The sequence below is a fragment of the Rana temporaria genome, chromosome 2 (genome assembly GCF_905171775.1).
Source record: "Rana temporaria chromosome 2, aRanTem1.1, whole genome shotgun sequence".
Taxonomy (NCBI): Eukaryota; Metazoa; Chordata; class Amphibia; order Anura; family Ranidae; genus Rana; species Rana temporaria.
The window spans coordinates 231,794,210-231,808,356 of record NC_053490.1 but is presented as its reverse complement, the minus strand read 5'-3'; the positions used below and the strand labels follow the sequence as shown (position 1 = coordinate 231,808,356).

The window sequence follows — 14,147 nt, the reverse complement described above, 5'->3', positions numbered from 1 at the left end:
ATTGTGTGGAGGTGTAGATGTGTACAACCCTCGAGTCTCCAGCTAACATAGCACATGCTATCAAATATATTCAATACAGGCTTTGTATTTTAATACAATAACTAGAATACAATGAAAAGAAAAACATTGGGTACTTCTGTCTATTTGTATATCTCACAGACCTATTTATCCATTGTAAATATATGTCAGTGCATACAAGCTTAATCATTAAAGGGTTAAACAGAAAAAAGTATCTTTATTTACTAAAATATAAACTCCAAAATATAAACTCTACCATATTGGTTCTATACACGTTACAGACATTACATATTACGGTAATCATTTAGTAACTTACATACATCTGTAATATAATCCCTTCATTGTAGGTAAGTTTATCAATTCTGATTAACACAGATTCAATAAGGATTTATTTAATCTGATAAAAAAAAATATATATATATATATATATATATATATATATATATATATATATATATATATATATATATATATATATAATTTTTTTTTTTTTTTTCTTAACAACCTAATAAAAATAACACAACTTTTTAAAGAAAACAACTTTTAAAGAAAACACAACATGAAGGGTGCATGAAACTTTTTGTAGCTCCAATATCGGTTATACTGTATGTGTTGATGGTTGTTTGGAGAGTTCTTTAAGAAGTAGAAGAAGAAAATAAATGCTCCCAATCCACTAATATAAAGAAAAATGTATATAAAAACCAGTATTCTTACTGTCACGAGTTGTATTTGGTGGCTATACAATAGCCAACACTATTATATGGTTTCACAGAAACCAACTTTTATTTGCCCTTCACTAGGACAAATCTATTTACATAATTAAAGACCGCCTAACTGGCGAGAGTATGGAAGTGGATTTTGTGGGAGTTTAGTAAGATGGTAAACGCTGCTGCATGGATTTCCCTTTAAGCACACGTCTAATCTGTAAAAGGAGATTAAAAAAGAAAGATATTAGAATACAATGATTAGAATTTTTCAGCAGTTAAAATTGCAAATAAAAAAAAGTCAAGGCTAGTTTGGACGCTGAGGAGCAACAAAAAAACAATGGGAGCACACAGAGCACATGGGAAACTTAGCTTCCTATGTAAATAACATATAATAGAGGAAAGTCTTACCTCTTCCCCCACAGGTCCATCAGATACAAGATGTACTGGCTGCTCATTTTCTAGGTTTCGAGCACTTGGATCAGCCCCTTTTCTCATCAAAAGCTTTACTGCTCCAACATGAGCTCTTCTGTGTTGCAAACTTGCAGCAATATGCAATGCAGTGTTTCCATTGTAGGCCTAAGAAAGCAATAAAAAAAGATTTTTTTTTCACAAATGCTTACAATGAAATGCTATCCCTGCGATCCACCTGGCTGCAGCTACACAGTCACTTATTTTTGAAAAAAAAATAATGTTGTCTTACACAAAGGCGTTTGTCATCTTAATATGCAATGGAGGCTTACTAGTGAATCTGACCCTAAAATCAATGTGTCAAATAGTGTTCCCAGCAAGGAGAAACTTCTCCCACTGCCTGTGCCCCACATCTTCACTGTAACCAACAAAAACTGCTGGCTGAATAATCAGACTGGACACTAACAGATGTGTTGAATTTCTGCCCCCCCCCCCCCCCCCCCCCGTTCTAAGGTTCAGTCTCGCAGCCCCTATATCACTACTGTGTCCTGTACTGACACTGCCAAGGGGAACACCTGTGTTTAGCTTGGGAAAAGCAAATTGACACTTCTGGAAGTGTTGAAATGTAAAGTTTTTTCAGCCTACATATATCACAGGCAACGTAAGAGTCAAATATTATTTATTATTACGTTCTCTTTGCTTGGAACACTTTATTCTTCCTACTAATTTTAATGACAACGTCATAATTTTACTCAGTACAACATAAAGCAAAGTGCACTTTGAAGTGCATAACACCATACCCCTATTAATGTGTATTCTCAGAAACACCTGCTAGTGCTACTTTGTTTCTGTAACATCCTGCACCCATTAGCCAATGAATTAAAGGAAAACAAGCCACGGAAGTACTAATAACCAAAGGAAAATTTAGAACAGTGGGCCAACTTACCTTTGCATTGATGAAGTGTAGACAATTTGGCATCTCTAAAAATATACACATCAGTTCAAGGTTTGCCTCTTCACAGGCTAAGTGCAGGGCACAGCGTCCACTTTTGCGATCCTGTACAGTAAAGACATAGGTGAGTGTCCATTCCAAGATTTTGTTTCCATGATAAATGCATCAAACATTGCGGGTTATTTATGAAAGGCAAATCCACTTTGTACTACAAGTGCACTGACATGCAAGCAAAATAAAAAACAGCAGTTTAGCTTGCAAATGATTGGATGATAAAATTAGCAGAGCTTCCCCTCATTTCAGATCTTACCCTCAGATCCACAGCGACTGCACTTACAAGTGCACTTGTAGTGCAAAGTGGATTTGTCTTTCGTAAAAAAAAAAAAGAATCCTTAAAGCAAGTCTATGCCCAAACCTTGGATACACTAATTGCTACCCCCATTGTAATGATTGGACATAAGCGCCCTGAAGACAGTTTTGTGGAGGTCAAAATCTTTTCCTCTTGGGGCTCTGAACAGTTTTGTTACATGAGATTTAAGCAGGCTCAAAATAAATGTTTGCAGTGTGACAGAAGGGAGGGGGATAGAGCAGAGATAGAAGGTATAGCTGACAAAGCAATTTGAATGCAAGTTTCTCTAGCTTCGAAAATTCCAAACTGAATTACTGCTCGGTAAATACATGTAATTCGTTTTGATGTTCATAGTGGCCACAGGTTCAAACTAAAGATAAAAAAAAAAGACCAATAAAACTTTGCACAAGGTAAACTTACTTTTTCCTCAACAGAAGCGCCCATCTGCAGCAATGCCTTAACAGTGTCAACCATTGCCTTGTTCTTCACCAGCAGTTCATCTGTAGCAGGAGAGCAGTTTTGTTGATACATCTGCAGTTGCTGGACGATTGTATTGTGCGCAACTACTGCACAGTGTAGAGGAGTCAAACCTATAAAAATAGGACATGAGTTAAAGTTCATGTATGGTCTCTATATAGTCAGCCAACAATAAAAGTTGAAAGCCAAGGAAAATGGCTACATATTGGATTAGGATTACATGTAGTCATTCTTAAAGTAATTAACATTTCAAAATATGTTAACATGTATTTAACCATTTGCATGTCTCACATTTTTGGATTACACATTAAAGACATTTTGGGGTTTATTTACTAAAACTGGAGAGTGCATATTCTGGTGCAGCTGTGCATGGTACCATATGTGGCACCAATCAGCTTGAAGGTTTTATTACCAAAGCTTGATTAAACAAGCTGAAGTTAGAAGCCGGTTTCTACCGTGTTTCCCCGAAAATAAGACCTACCCCGAAAATAAGACCTAGCATTATTTTCCAGGAAGGCTGCAATATAAACCCTACCCCGAAAATAAGCCCTAGTTTAAAATGTTTGTAAAATCCTATAATCCACTCTATTACAGTATTATATCATGTACAATGTGTTTGTTTCTGTAAAATATTTGCGGGGAAGAGAGCTCCGGTGGCTCACAGAAGCGCAGAATGGCACTATAACAAAGGTATTTGGCACAATTATATTACAGAAACACACACACATTGTACATGATATACTACTGTAATAAAGTGGATTATAGGATTTTACAAGCATTTTAACTTGGTTCACACTGGGGATTCCTGTCAGACAGGGAGAGAGAGGGGGAGAGAAGACAGCACATTACATGGTAAGACCTACCCCAAAAATAAGCCCTACTATGTCTTTTGTTGCCAAAATTAATATAAGACCCGGGCTTATTTTCAGGGTAACACGGTATGCACAGGTGCAACAGATTTTGCACTCGCCAGTTTTAGTAAATCAACCCCGGAATGCCCCATGGTGTGTGGCTTTTTCTTTTAGCAGGATATTGGGAAAATGCATATTGTAGCTTTACTATCCCTGCCTGGTACTGATTAGATGTGGAGTACTTTTACTATGTACCCTGTGTATGCGGTTTTTATATCCTAGATCCTAGAGCATCTACTGTAGAATATAAAATAACAGAGGAAAACAATGATGTAGAAATTTTCCTTCACCTACCATCATAATTGGTTGTGTCCACATCAATATATTGATTGGTTGCTAGAATGCATTTTTGAATTGCCTAAAAAAAAAAAAAAAAAAAAAAGCTTTAGCAGATGGATAATATGCATGCTCAGTAAGAAAGATTTTAGCACATGAAATCCCAAAAACAAAAAAAATAGAGGATATTAAATGTTTTCACGTTTGTAAATGTGAAAGGAAACATTCACTTCTTCAATGTAAACATTGACAGGCAAATATTGCAAAATGCTGAACAGTACTGAACTATACCACCACGTGTTGCTTATATCTCACCTGAAGAACTTGCGAGTACCCTTTTGCAGCACAGACGTGAAGCGGAGTTCTTCCCCAGTAATCTGTAGTGTTGAGTTGGGCCCCAAGGCTAATCAAGTCTTGTACGATCAGATGGTGATTGGCAGCTACAGCTACCTGAAGAGCACTCTAAAATGTTTAGAAGACAAAAGCATTAAAAAGAATGTACAAATACATAAAAAAAAAAAAAAAAAAAAAAAGAAGAAGCTGATTTATGTTTTAAACTATTGCTATGTATAGTTTGCAATCATATGTTTGAGTGATTTTTCATTCTTGCTCATAATTTTTGGTAATCAGTGCATTCTGCTTTGCAGTGCTACACAGTGAGGTTGATTCACTAAGGGCCCTTTCACACGGGCGGACGATCGGACCGTTTATTACAAGTCTGTTTACGGACTTGTAATGAATCCCTATGGGATTGCAGACGTTAGCGGATGATGCATCCGCTAACGTCCGCAAAGTTCCGCTTTTTCAGACGGAAGAAAACCCTATTTTTCTTCCATCTGGCGGAACGGATCGGATGAATACGGACACACGGTCCGTATTCATCCGATTCCCCATAGGGGAGAGCGGAAGAGAGACAGGGCGGTCTCTGCACTGTGTGCGGGGACCGCCCTGTCCGCTGACAGCTCAGCAGGGATTTACGGAGGAATCCCCGCTGAGCCAAACGGGCTAACGGAGCGGATCAATTACGGATCCGCTCCGTGTGAAAGAGCCCTAAAACTGAAGAGTGCAAAATCTGGTGCCACCCTGCATAGAAACCAATCAGCTTCCAGGTTTTATTGTCAAAGCTTAATTGAACAAGCTGAAGTTAGAAGCTAATTGGCTAACATGCACAGCTGCACCAAAATTTTGCACTCTCCAGTTTTAGTAAATCAACCCCAAAGGTTAATTAAATCAAAAGTAACAGCACATAGGGATTTGACTATTAGCCACGGAGAGCCATTTCTAGTGTCTAATTTTCACATACCAATATTCAAAACAGTAAAAAATATGGAAGAGCACGCCTTCAAAATGTTAATATATGCATAGAAAAGTGTTAATATGCACATATAAACATTGCTTTAATAAAAAAAAAAGTATGTTACACTTTATATAAATGGATAAAACTGCTACATTTTCCTAGTCTACCTAATCGTATGGCGGGTGGGGTGCAGTTCTCAAAATACTACAATCGTCAGACAAAAAGTTATTTTTATGGTGAATGTACTACACTTTTCCTTTAGCCTGGGAGTTGCCTTACAAATACAAGGAAATTAGAATGTGAAAAAAAATTCAAGATAAGATAATAAAAACAAGAACATGCAATGCAACACACAACGCCCTGTTGCTTGGACTTTGTCAGCGATAAAATGACACCATTCCAAGTGTATATGATCATGGTTTCTGATTAACTTTTCAGGCCATTACATTTTTACCAGAAAGAGGAACTACATATTCCAATATGAAATGAACTGTATCATTCAACCAAACATCAGGCAATAAATTAGTAAAATAAACATTGCTTTAATGCTTACCTGGTTGTTACGCTCCTTAACATCCAGCATATTAAGGGCTGCCATCTTGGAAGCCAGGACATAAGACAGAGCTCGTTTTCCTTGTGCGACTGCTATGTGAAGGTACCTATGTTACACAGGGATATAAAATAGAGTCAGTGACACCATCTTCACAAATGAACTCTTTATAAAACATCTATTTTACAAAAAAAACAGGCTTCAAATTCACTTACGTGTCACCATCTGCGTCTTTGGCGAGAAGTTGTTCATTGGAAACATTGACAAATTTCTTTTCCTCTTGCTCAATCTGCCAGTGGAAGAAGGATTTACCAATCTGCGTTGGGCTTGACCTGTTTGCGTCAATCTGGCACAAAGGTGGGGACACACTTGGAGAAGATTGGGCCATGTGATGATCTACAAATTGGTTACCAGGTAGGTTTTGTGGTGGGCTATACTTCCCAGTTGACATATTTGGCTCTGTAGAGATGTTTGGAGATGTCATCTCAGGTGGGGATTCAATAAGAGACAGGTAGCTCTCGATGGCACAACTCTCGAGCGCATCATTTGAGCACATGGCTTCTGGATAATTCTGGATAGGGCTGTAGTTATACTCTGTAGGACACTGTGGAGGAATTTCTTGGACTTGGCGACAACCAAACTGGTACTGGTCATTATTGTGCTGTGGAGAGCAGCTGCTGAATGCCTGATTGGCTGGAGGTGGTGAAAAGGTTTGAGATACAGGCGCTTCCTGATAGAATTGTTCTGGGGTATTCATCCAATTTACTAGCACTGTATTCAGGGAAACTGGATTGGACTTATGCTTTAGGTTCATTATACTCTGGAGCGGATCCACATTTGATTCTGTACCGCTCTCACTCTTCGGAGGTTCATCCATATTGTCACAGGACTTTGGGGTACTTGGTGGTGTCTAGAGGAAACATTAATGAGTTAGACAACTGCGGCACTATTGCAAACAGTGTATTGTTGTTTTAGATGGGCATGCATTTACCAGAAAAGAACTGGATTGGAAGGGGCAAGGTTTCTTTGCATCTGGTGCATCCGACATGCATTCACTAGACCGCTTTTTGTTTATTATAGACTTCAGTTCTGATGAAAAAAAAAGAAAATCATGGTTTTTACACCCTGGGAGACGGACATGGTAAAGTAAACATGCGCTGAGTGAACTATATAGGTTATCATAGCAGATGTCTTCTTAAATTGCTAGTTTCCTGGCTTTCACACAGAACTAAAGACTTCAATACAGTCTGTGCCAATGAGTTCACTTGCTGCATGATTGTTCCAGATCATTAGCTCAAAACATACTGAAACCTAGGGCAGCTAATAAACTAGAATTTCTATAAGAAGATTAGCAATGGCAGCCTGCACAGCTTTCTCAGTACAGTACAGGCTTCCTTTAACAGTGATATTCTAAATGGTCTTTAAGGTATTATTCTACACTTTCTCATAAAGAACGCACTGAAAATAATCTCTAAATAAGTTTTATATATTTATATCATTTATATGTTGTATGGGAAAAATATACCTACCAGTGTAATATTCGTAGCTTTGATGTTGCTATAAAGGAAAAAAATATATATTTTAGCTAAACATCATTAAATGACATTATACTGTAACTACATAGTGAGATTGCGTTAAGGCATCGAACATTACAAATAGTTATTTCTTTGTTATTGTTCATTTTACAAAGCACAAACATAAGCAGCAGCACTGTATTTACAATCATTAGGGAGAAGACCAGGCCCATCCCTCCGCACAGTAAGGGCTCAATCACATGGATTGGTAAAAGCAGGCGGCCATTGTTTTACCACCCCTGACTGCCCAGCTAACATGCAGCCACTCAGGGCTGTACACATTAGGGATGAGCTCCGGCGTGTTCGCACACTCCATGTGCAGAGGCCACCAGGAAGTCGGCACCGCGTTGCGCTAATCACAGGCAGGGAGACATTTCCCGATCTCTGCAGCCGAGCATCGGGACAATGTCTCCCTGCCTGTGATTAGCGCAGCGCGGTGCCGACTTCTTGGCGGGCTCTGCACATGGACTGTGCAAACACGCCGGAGCTCATCCTTAGTACACATGTCATGGCCTTGATGCTTGGTGCCGCAACCACACTACAATCTATATGGTTGCGGCGCAGTGGGTGGGCACTTTGAGGGTTTAAACAGGCTGTGAGGAGCCAGCAAATTACCTTCTTACCACCTGTCAAAAGCCCTTTCAAAAGCAATCTGCTGCAGATCGCTTTTCAGAGGGGTGGCAGTATAGCCACATGTCTAAACGAGCCCTGACACAAGTCTAAAGTTTTTTCTAATTTTTTCTATTATGAACCTTTATATGAAAATAAACCCATACCTGTAAATCCAATGGGCCATTGCAAACTTTGTTTCTTAGCTGATTAAGCAGTTCTCTCACAGGATTTCTCACTCGGACTCCTTGGAAGTTCCCTTTTGAATGGCGTCCTGTCCCACTGCTTTTGCCAGCTAGAGAGAAAAGAAAGATAGCTGTCAGACATCTAAATGTAACAGAAGAATCATTCTTAAAACAATAGACAAAACACACAAGGGATGATGAGCTTAGGCCCAGGTTCACACTGGGCTGCGGGAATGAAGCCGTGCGAGTTCAGCTGAACTCGCAGATTTCACTGCCGCTAGTCAGTCCTGATTTCGGCTGCGATTTCAGAGACATCTGTGCATGTGTGATGTCAATGTAAATCGTGTCCAGAAATCGCAAAAAGTAGTACAGAAACAACTTTTTTTAAATCGGTGCAGATGCGGCGTTGCACCGATTAGGACGGTTGATGGCGTCAAATCGCACCAGTGTGAACCAGGGCTTAATCAGTAATGGTAGTATAAAAAGCAGCGATGAGCAGGAATACATGGTGACCGATAAGATGTCGATTGCAATTACCATGACTGCAACAAGCAGCCGAACAATGTTCTTGTGCTTGATAGGAATCAGGCTAGATCATTTATAGCTCTGTATAGTACACATGGATTGTGAAGGGCACTTTTTACTTTTGTAGTACATTGACATGCATAACAATGCGTTGTGCTGCGCAAAAAAACACGTCAGGGTAGTTTTAGAGGCAGTCATTATTATTTGTGCCACGTTAATAAAAGTTAAAATAGATTTTCTTCTGCAGAGGAACCAAACAATCCACATACAACAGATGAAACCAGAAAAATGTTATAAGCGCTTACCACAACACCTGGTATAAAACTGAACAAACATAAACAACCAACACAAAAGGGAGAGATTTACTAAAACTGGCGCACACAAAATCTGGTGCAGCTCTGCATAGAAACCAATCAGCTTCCAGGTTTTATTGTCAAAGCTTAATTGAACAAGCTGAAGCTAGAAGCTGATTGGTTACTATGCACCAATTTAGTAAAGCCGGCCATAGACAGAGCGAATTTTCCTTCCTGCAACCACGGGTTGAAGGAAAGAAATAAGCTTGATTGCCCCATCAACACAGACAGTGTTGATGGGGGAATCCCTCCCACCAAGCCATTGTGTTCCCACCAGGAGAAGACAGTGATTATTGCTAGCGATAGCAATAATTGCATGTGAAATCCGACAGGCTGGTTGTACCCAAGTTGATTGATCCCAAGCAAAGGGGAAAGAGCTCACCACATGTTACAATTTGATTGTACAATCTCCATTAGATCTACCAACAACTATTGTAGTGCAAGTATTGGCTGTGGTTTTCGTTTGGGAAATGACATTCATACAAAAGTTAAAAGCAAACAAAAACTTTTAAGTACTTTCGAATGACATTTGTCATGTCTCAGTTGTAATTGATAAATGTACAGATTTTTTATTTTATTTTTGTATAATCACTCATTTGAAACATCTACCAATGTATGGCCAGGTTTAGTCTAAAGCTAGCGATAGACGGTTCAGTCTTCAGCAGGGATCGGCCAAGAGTGGAACCATGTATGGGCAGGCTGAATGTGCCCAGGAATAAGCAATTAGCGGACCTCCAGCTGTTGCAAAACTACAAGTCCCATCACGCCTCTGCCTCTGGGTGTCATGCTTATGGCTGTCAGAGTCTTGCTATGCCTCATGGGACTTGTAGTTCTGCAACAGCTGGAGGTCCGCTAATTGCATATCCCTGTGCTAAACCATCAACTTGGGTACAACCAGCCTATTGGATTTTTTATCATAGCCACTAGCAGTAAGTGTTGTGTCTAGGGTTGCCACCTCACCCCTTTAAACCCAAACACATATTAATTACACAGGTTCTGTGGCTGACTAAGGAGGTAATTAAACTCACTTTGTGCCTTATCTGCATTAAATTAGCCTCAGAACCGATATAATTCATATGTGTTAGAGTTTAAAGGGATGAGGGGGCAACCCTAGTTGTGTCCTCCTGGCACCGACTGCACCATAGATGGAGCAATTTTCCAGGAATCATGCAAAAATTGCTCCATCTATGGCCAGCACGGGTGCGGTAACCCCTAGCAACTGATAAAAAGTCAGACCAAAACACCATAAATTGTGAGTGGCTGCCATATGTTCCTGTAGAAGGAATTAGCATTCTTTATTCAATAAGTACATAGGTAAGAGCAGCAACCGAGTCATACGGCAAATATCGATCATCACATACCGCAAACTCCCACATCACCAGTCCATCGGAATAATTAAATAAGTAACAACGGCGTCACGCAGTGGAAGGTAGACTTAATGTCGAAGGCAAACCGGTTTAGCAGCATAGCTTAACTCCGCTCTGACGTAAAAGAAAAATCCTGGCAACGAAACTTCCTTCTGCTTTAGCAAACAACGCGGCAACAACTTTTTTAACCGTTTGCTCGCCAAAAGGGAGTTACAAAAGTACAATTTTTAGAGACAAGGCGACAAAATCTTCTATATCGCAATCCCTAAAAATAGGGTTTCTAACCATAAATAGCAGTAATCTAGAAAAGCAATTGTAATTAAACTTAATCTGCAGTCCTTAAAAACAAATAGAATGCTATTTACTAAACGGCACCTTGTCTGGTGTTCTATTGTAGATTACATTACTTATTATTATTTCAGGTACTTATATAACGCCGTCAATTTACGCAGCGCTTTACATATACAATGTACATTCACATCAGTCCCTACCCTCAAGGAGATTACAATCTAAGGTCCCGAATTCACATTCATAGGGCCAGTTTTTTTAGACGGAAGCCAATTAACCTACCAGCATGTCTTTGGAGTGTGGGAGGAAACTGGAGTACCCGGAGGAAACCCACTCAGGCACAGGGAGAACATGCAAACTCCAGGCAGGTAGTGTCGTGGTCGGGATTCGAACCAGCGACCCTTTTTTACTGCTAGGCGAGAGTGCTACTCACTACACCAATAAGAAACAATTATCATTATTGCCAAAGCTTTGGACATTTTTGCACTGGGCTTACCTTTCTTGACTTGGGGCCAAGAAGCACTTAGACTGCCCTCACTGTCAGATTCAGGGGAGCCCGGACCGGAGGATATGGAGTGAGTCGGGGACGATGCCACATCAGAGTACGGAGAATGGGAGCCACCATAGAAATAGGTCAGGTTCATGGGGCTGTCCATCATATAGTCGTGTTCTAGGAAGTCGCGCGTGTCCTCGATCACCTGCTCCACGATCATGACTGCTTGTATTATTAGCTAACTAGTGTCCGCAGTGCTTTTCTGTATTAAAGGGCTGCTACTAAGTAGCTTCTCAGTAAGTTATGTGACAATGACTGTGGGGAAATTCCACCTAGTTTATGTATGACAGATATCAGCACCTCACCCCCACCTTCCGGGAACTAACCAATAAGCGTTAAGCGTCTCCAGCGCCCATTGGCTGCTGCTGTGTAGTCAGCGAGGGAGGGGGGGAGGGAGTAGCTGGGGCGTGATTTACTGGAATCGCAGAAAATAAAAATTGCGAAATCTCGCCCAGTTGTCAATGTGACATGCTTCTGAAAGCCATGACAAGGAAGGCGTTGTACGTGTTATGTTTGTCGTGACTGCTAAAATGTCCTCGGTGGAAGAGCTGAGGGAACTGTCAGAGGAGACATGGTTCTGTGTACTCTGTAACGGAAGGAAAGGGAGGGGGGGAGCACAGAGACAGAAACACACATAACACTGAGGGAGACGAGTAGGATTACAAAAAAAAACACCACAGACTGATCCCTGAGCAAAGTCCTCTGTGTGAAAATCCAGAGGTTCAAATCCCCCTTATACAATACTGGGGATTCCAAGCCAATAAAGCTTCGCTTTTCTACACCAATAATAAATAAAATCCTGGGAATCAGAAATCGGGGCAGTGATCAATAACAGAACCGTTCATTGTTGCGCTTTCAAAAAAAACCTTGAGGCTGGGGTCACACTGGCGCGAATTGGATGAGAGTTTGCCAGCATCCAATTCGCATGTCAGGAGAGTGTGACCGGCTATCTATGGAGCCAGTTCACACATCCCCGGAGCAAATTGCACAGGAATCTCTGTGCGTCTTCTGGTGCGTTTCAGGTCGGAATTCAGCCAAAAGAAAAATCAGACAGAAATGGTAAATAGGGACGCACCAAACCCCCTGCTGTGAGCAGCTTTTAAGGGGTTGTAAAGGGGAAAAAAATTCCCTAAATAGCTTCTTTTACCCTAGTGCAGTCCTCCTTCACTTACCTCACCCTTCCATTTTGCTTTTAAATGTCCTTATTTCTTCTGAGAAATCCTCACTTCCTGTTCTTTTGTCTGTAACTCCACACAGTAATGCTTTCTCCCTGGTGTGGAGTGTCGTGCTCGCCCCCTCCCTTGGACTACGGAGAGTTAGGCTCCATTCACACCTAGGCGTTTTAACGCCTGAAGCGCGACGCTACAATACGCCGGAGGGTCGAAATTACATTAGTCTCTATGGAGACTGTTCACATCTCAACGCCGAACGCTGAAACGACGATCGCCTGAAGCGCAAACAAGTCCCGGACCCTTATTTGAAGCGCGTATCGGGCGGTTTGGGCGTATTTGAGCGTTTCAATTTCCCATAGAAAGTAATGGAAACGCTTGATTCAAGCGACTTGCGCGACAACGGGCGTTTGCTACGGGCGTTTCGTCGCTTTAATCAATAGAACTTGTCGCCCATGCAGAAGATTAAAAAAATCTACCAACATAGCAACAAGTGATGAAAAGATGATAATTTTTCCTATTGGCTAAAATAAAAAACGTCGAAGTACAAAAACGTCGGACAACGCTGTATGCAAACGCGCAAATAAGCATGAATACGTGCGACGCTCAGGTGTGAATGCAGCCTTAGGAAGCTCTCTACGTTGCAGATAGAAAAAGGAGCTTGTGTTAGTGGGCGTCCTGACTCTCCTGTAGTCCAAGGGAGGGGGCGAGCACGACACTCCACACCAGGGAGAAAGCCTTGCATTACTGTGTGTAGTTACAGACAGAAGAACAGGAAGTGAGGATTTCTCAGAAGAAATATGGACATTTAAAAGCAAAATGGAAGGATGGGGTAAGTCGTTAGTCAATGAGGAAACTTGGCTCGCCGAGATCCTCGGCGGCTTCACAAGGAACTCGACGAGCAAAACGATGTGTTTTGCCCGTCGAGTTTCTCGGACGTGTGTACGGGGCCTTAGGTAAAGGAAGCTATTTAGGGGGAAAAAATTGTACCTTTACAACGCCTTTAAGTGTGAATCCATCCTAAAATTTGCATTCACACTATAGTGTTTCCTGAACGCATGCAAAATCAGGTCATGCATGTGTGTTTTTGCGTTACAATGAGTTTTCCTAACAAATGCAAAGTAGCTTGTTCTTCTTTTTGGCTGCATTCACACCTTAGCGTAGGTCGTGCGGTCGTTTTTTCGGGCGTTTTTTTCCTGGCGTTTTGTCGCGCGTATTTATGCTTATTTGCGCGTTTGCATACAGCGTCGTCCGACGTTTTTGTACTTCGACGTTTTTTATTTTAGCCAATAGGAAAAATGATCATCTTTTCATCACTTGTTGCTATGTTGGTAGATTTGTTTTCTCTTCTGCCTGGGTGAAATGTTCTATTGATTAAAGCGACGAAACGCCCATGGCAAATGCTCGTTGTCGCGCTAGTATCGAGCGTTCCATTACTTTCTATGGGAAATGGAAACGCTCAAAAACGCCCAAACCGCCCGATTTGTTTGAGCTTCAGGCGTTCGGCGTCGGGCGTTTTGGAGTGGAGATGTGAACCATCTCCATAGGGAATTTTTGAGCGTCGCGCTTCAGGTGACGA

At 41.0% G+C, this 14,147-nt stretch overlaps 1 protein-coding gene across 1 annotated transcript; it reads right to left on the bottom strand.

Annotated features, from left to right (window-relative positions):
• Positions 1 to 781: 781 nt before the first annotated feature.
• Positions 782 to 11,660, bottom strand: NFKBIZ (NFKB inhibitor zeta). The gene is made up of 12 exons (XM_040336623.1): positions 11,343 to 11,660; positions 8,296 to 8,423; positions 7,475 to 7,502; positions 6,937 to 7,034; positions 6,161 to 6,855; positions 5,949 to 6,054; positions 4,414 to 4,560; positions 4,117 to 4,180; positions 2,855 to 3,024; positions 2,080 to 2,190; positions 1,134 to 1,301; positions 782 to 940 (listed from the first exon to the last, which is right to left on the bottom strand). Exons 1-12 carry the CDS (start codon positions 11,557 to 11,559, stop codon positions 887 to 889), a joined length of 1,986 nt encoding a protein of 661 aa, XP_040192557.1. The 5' UTR covers positions 11,560 to 11,660; the 3' UTR covers positions 782 to 886.
• Between the last annotated feature and the right edge of the window lie 2,487 nt (positions 11,661 to 14,147).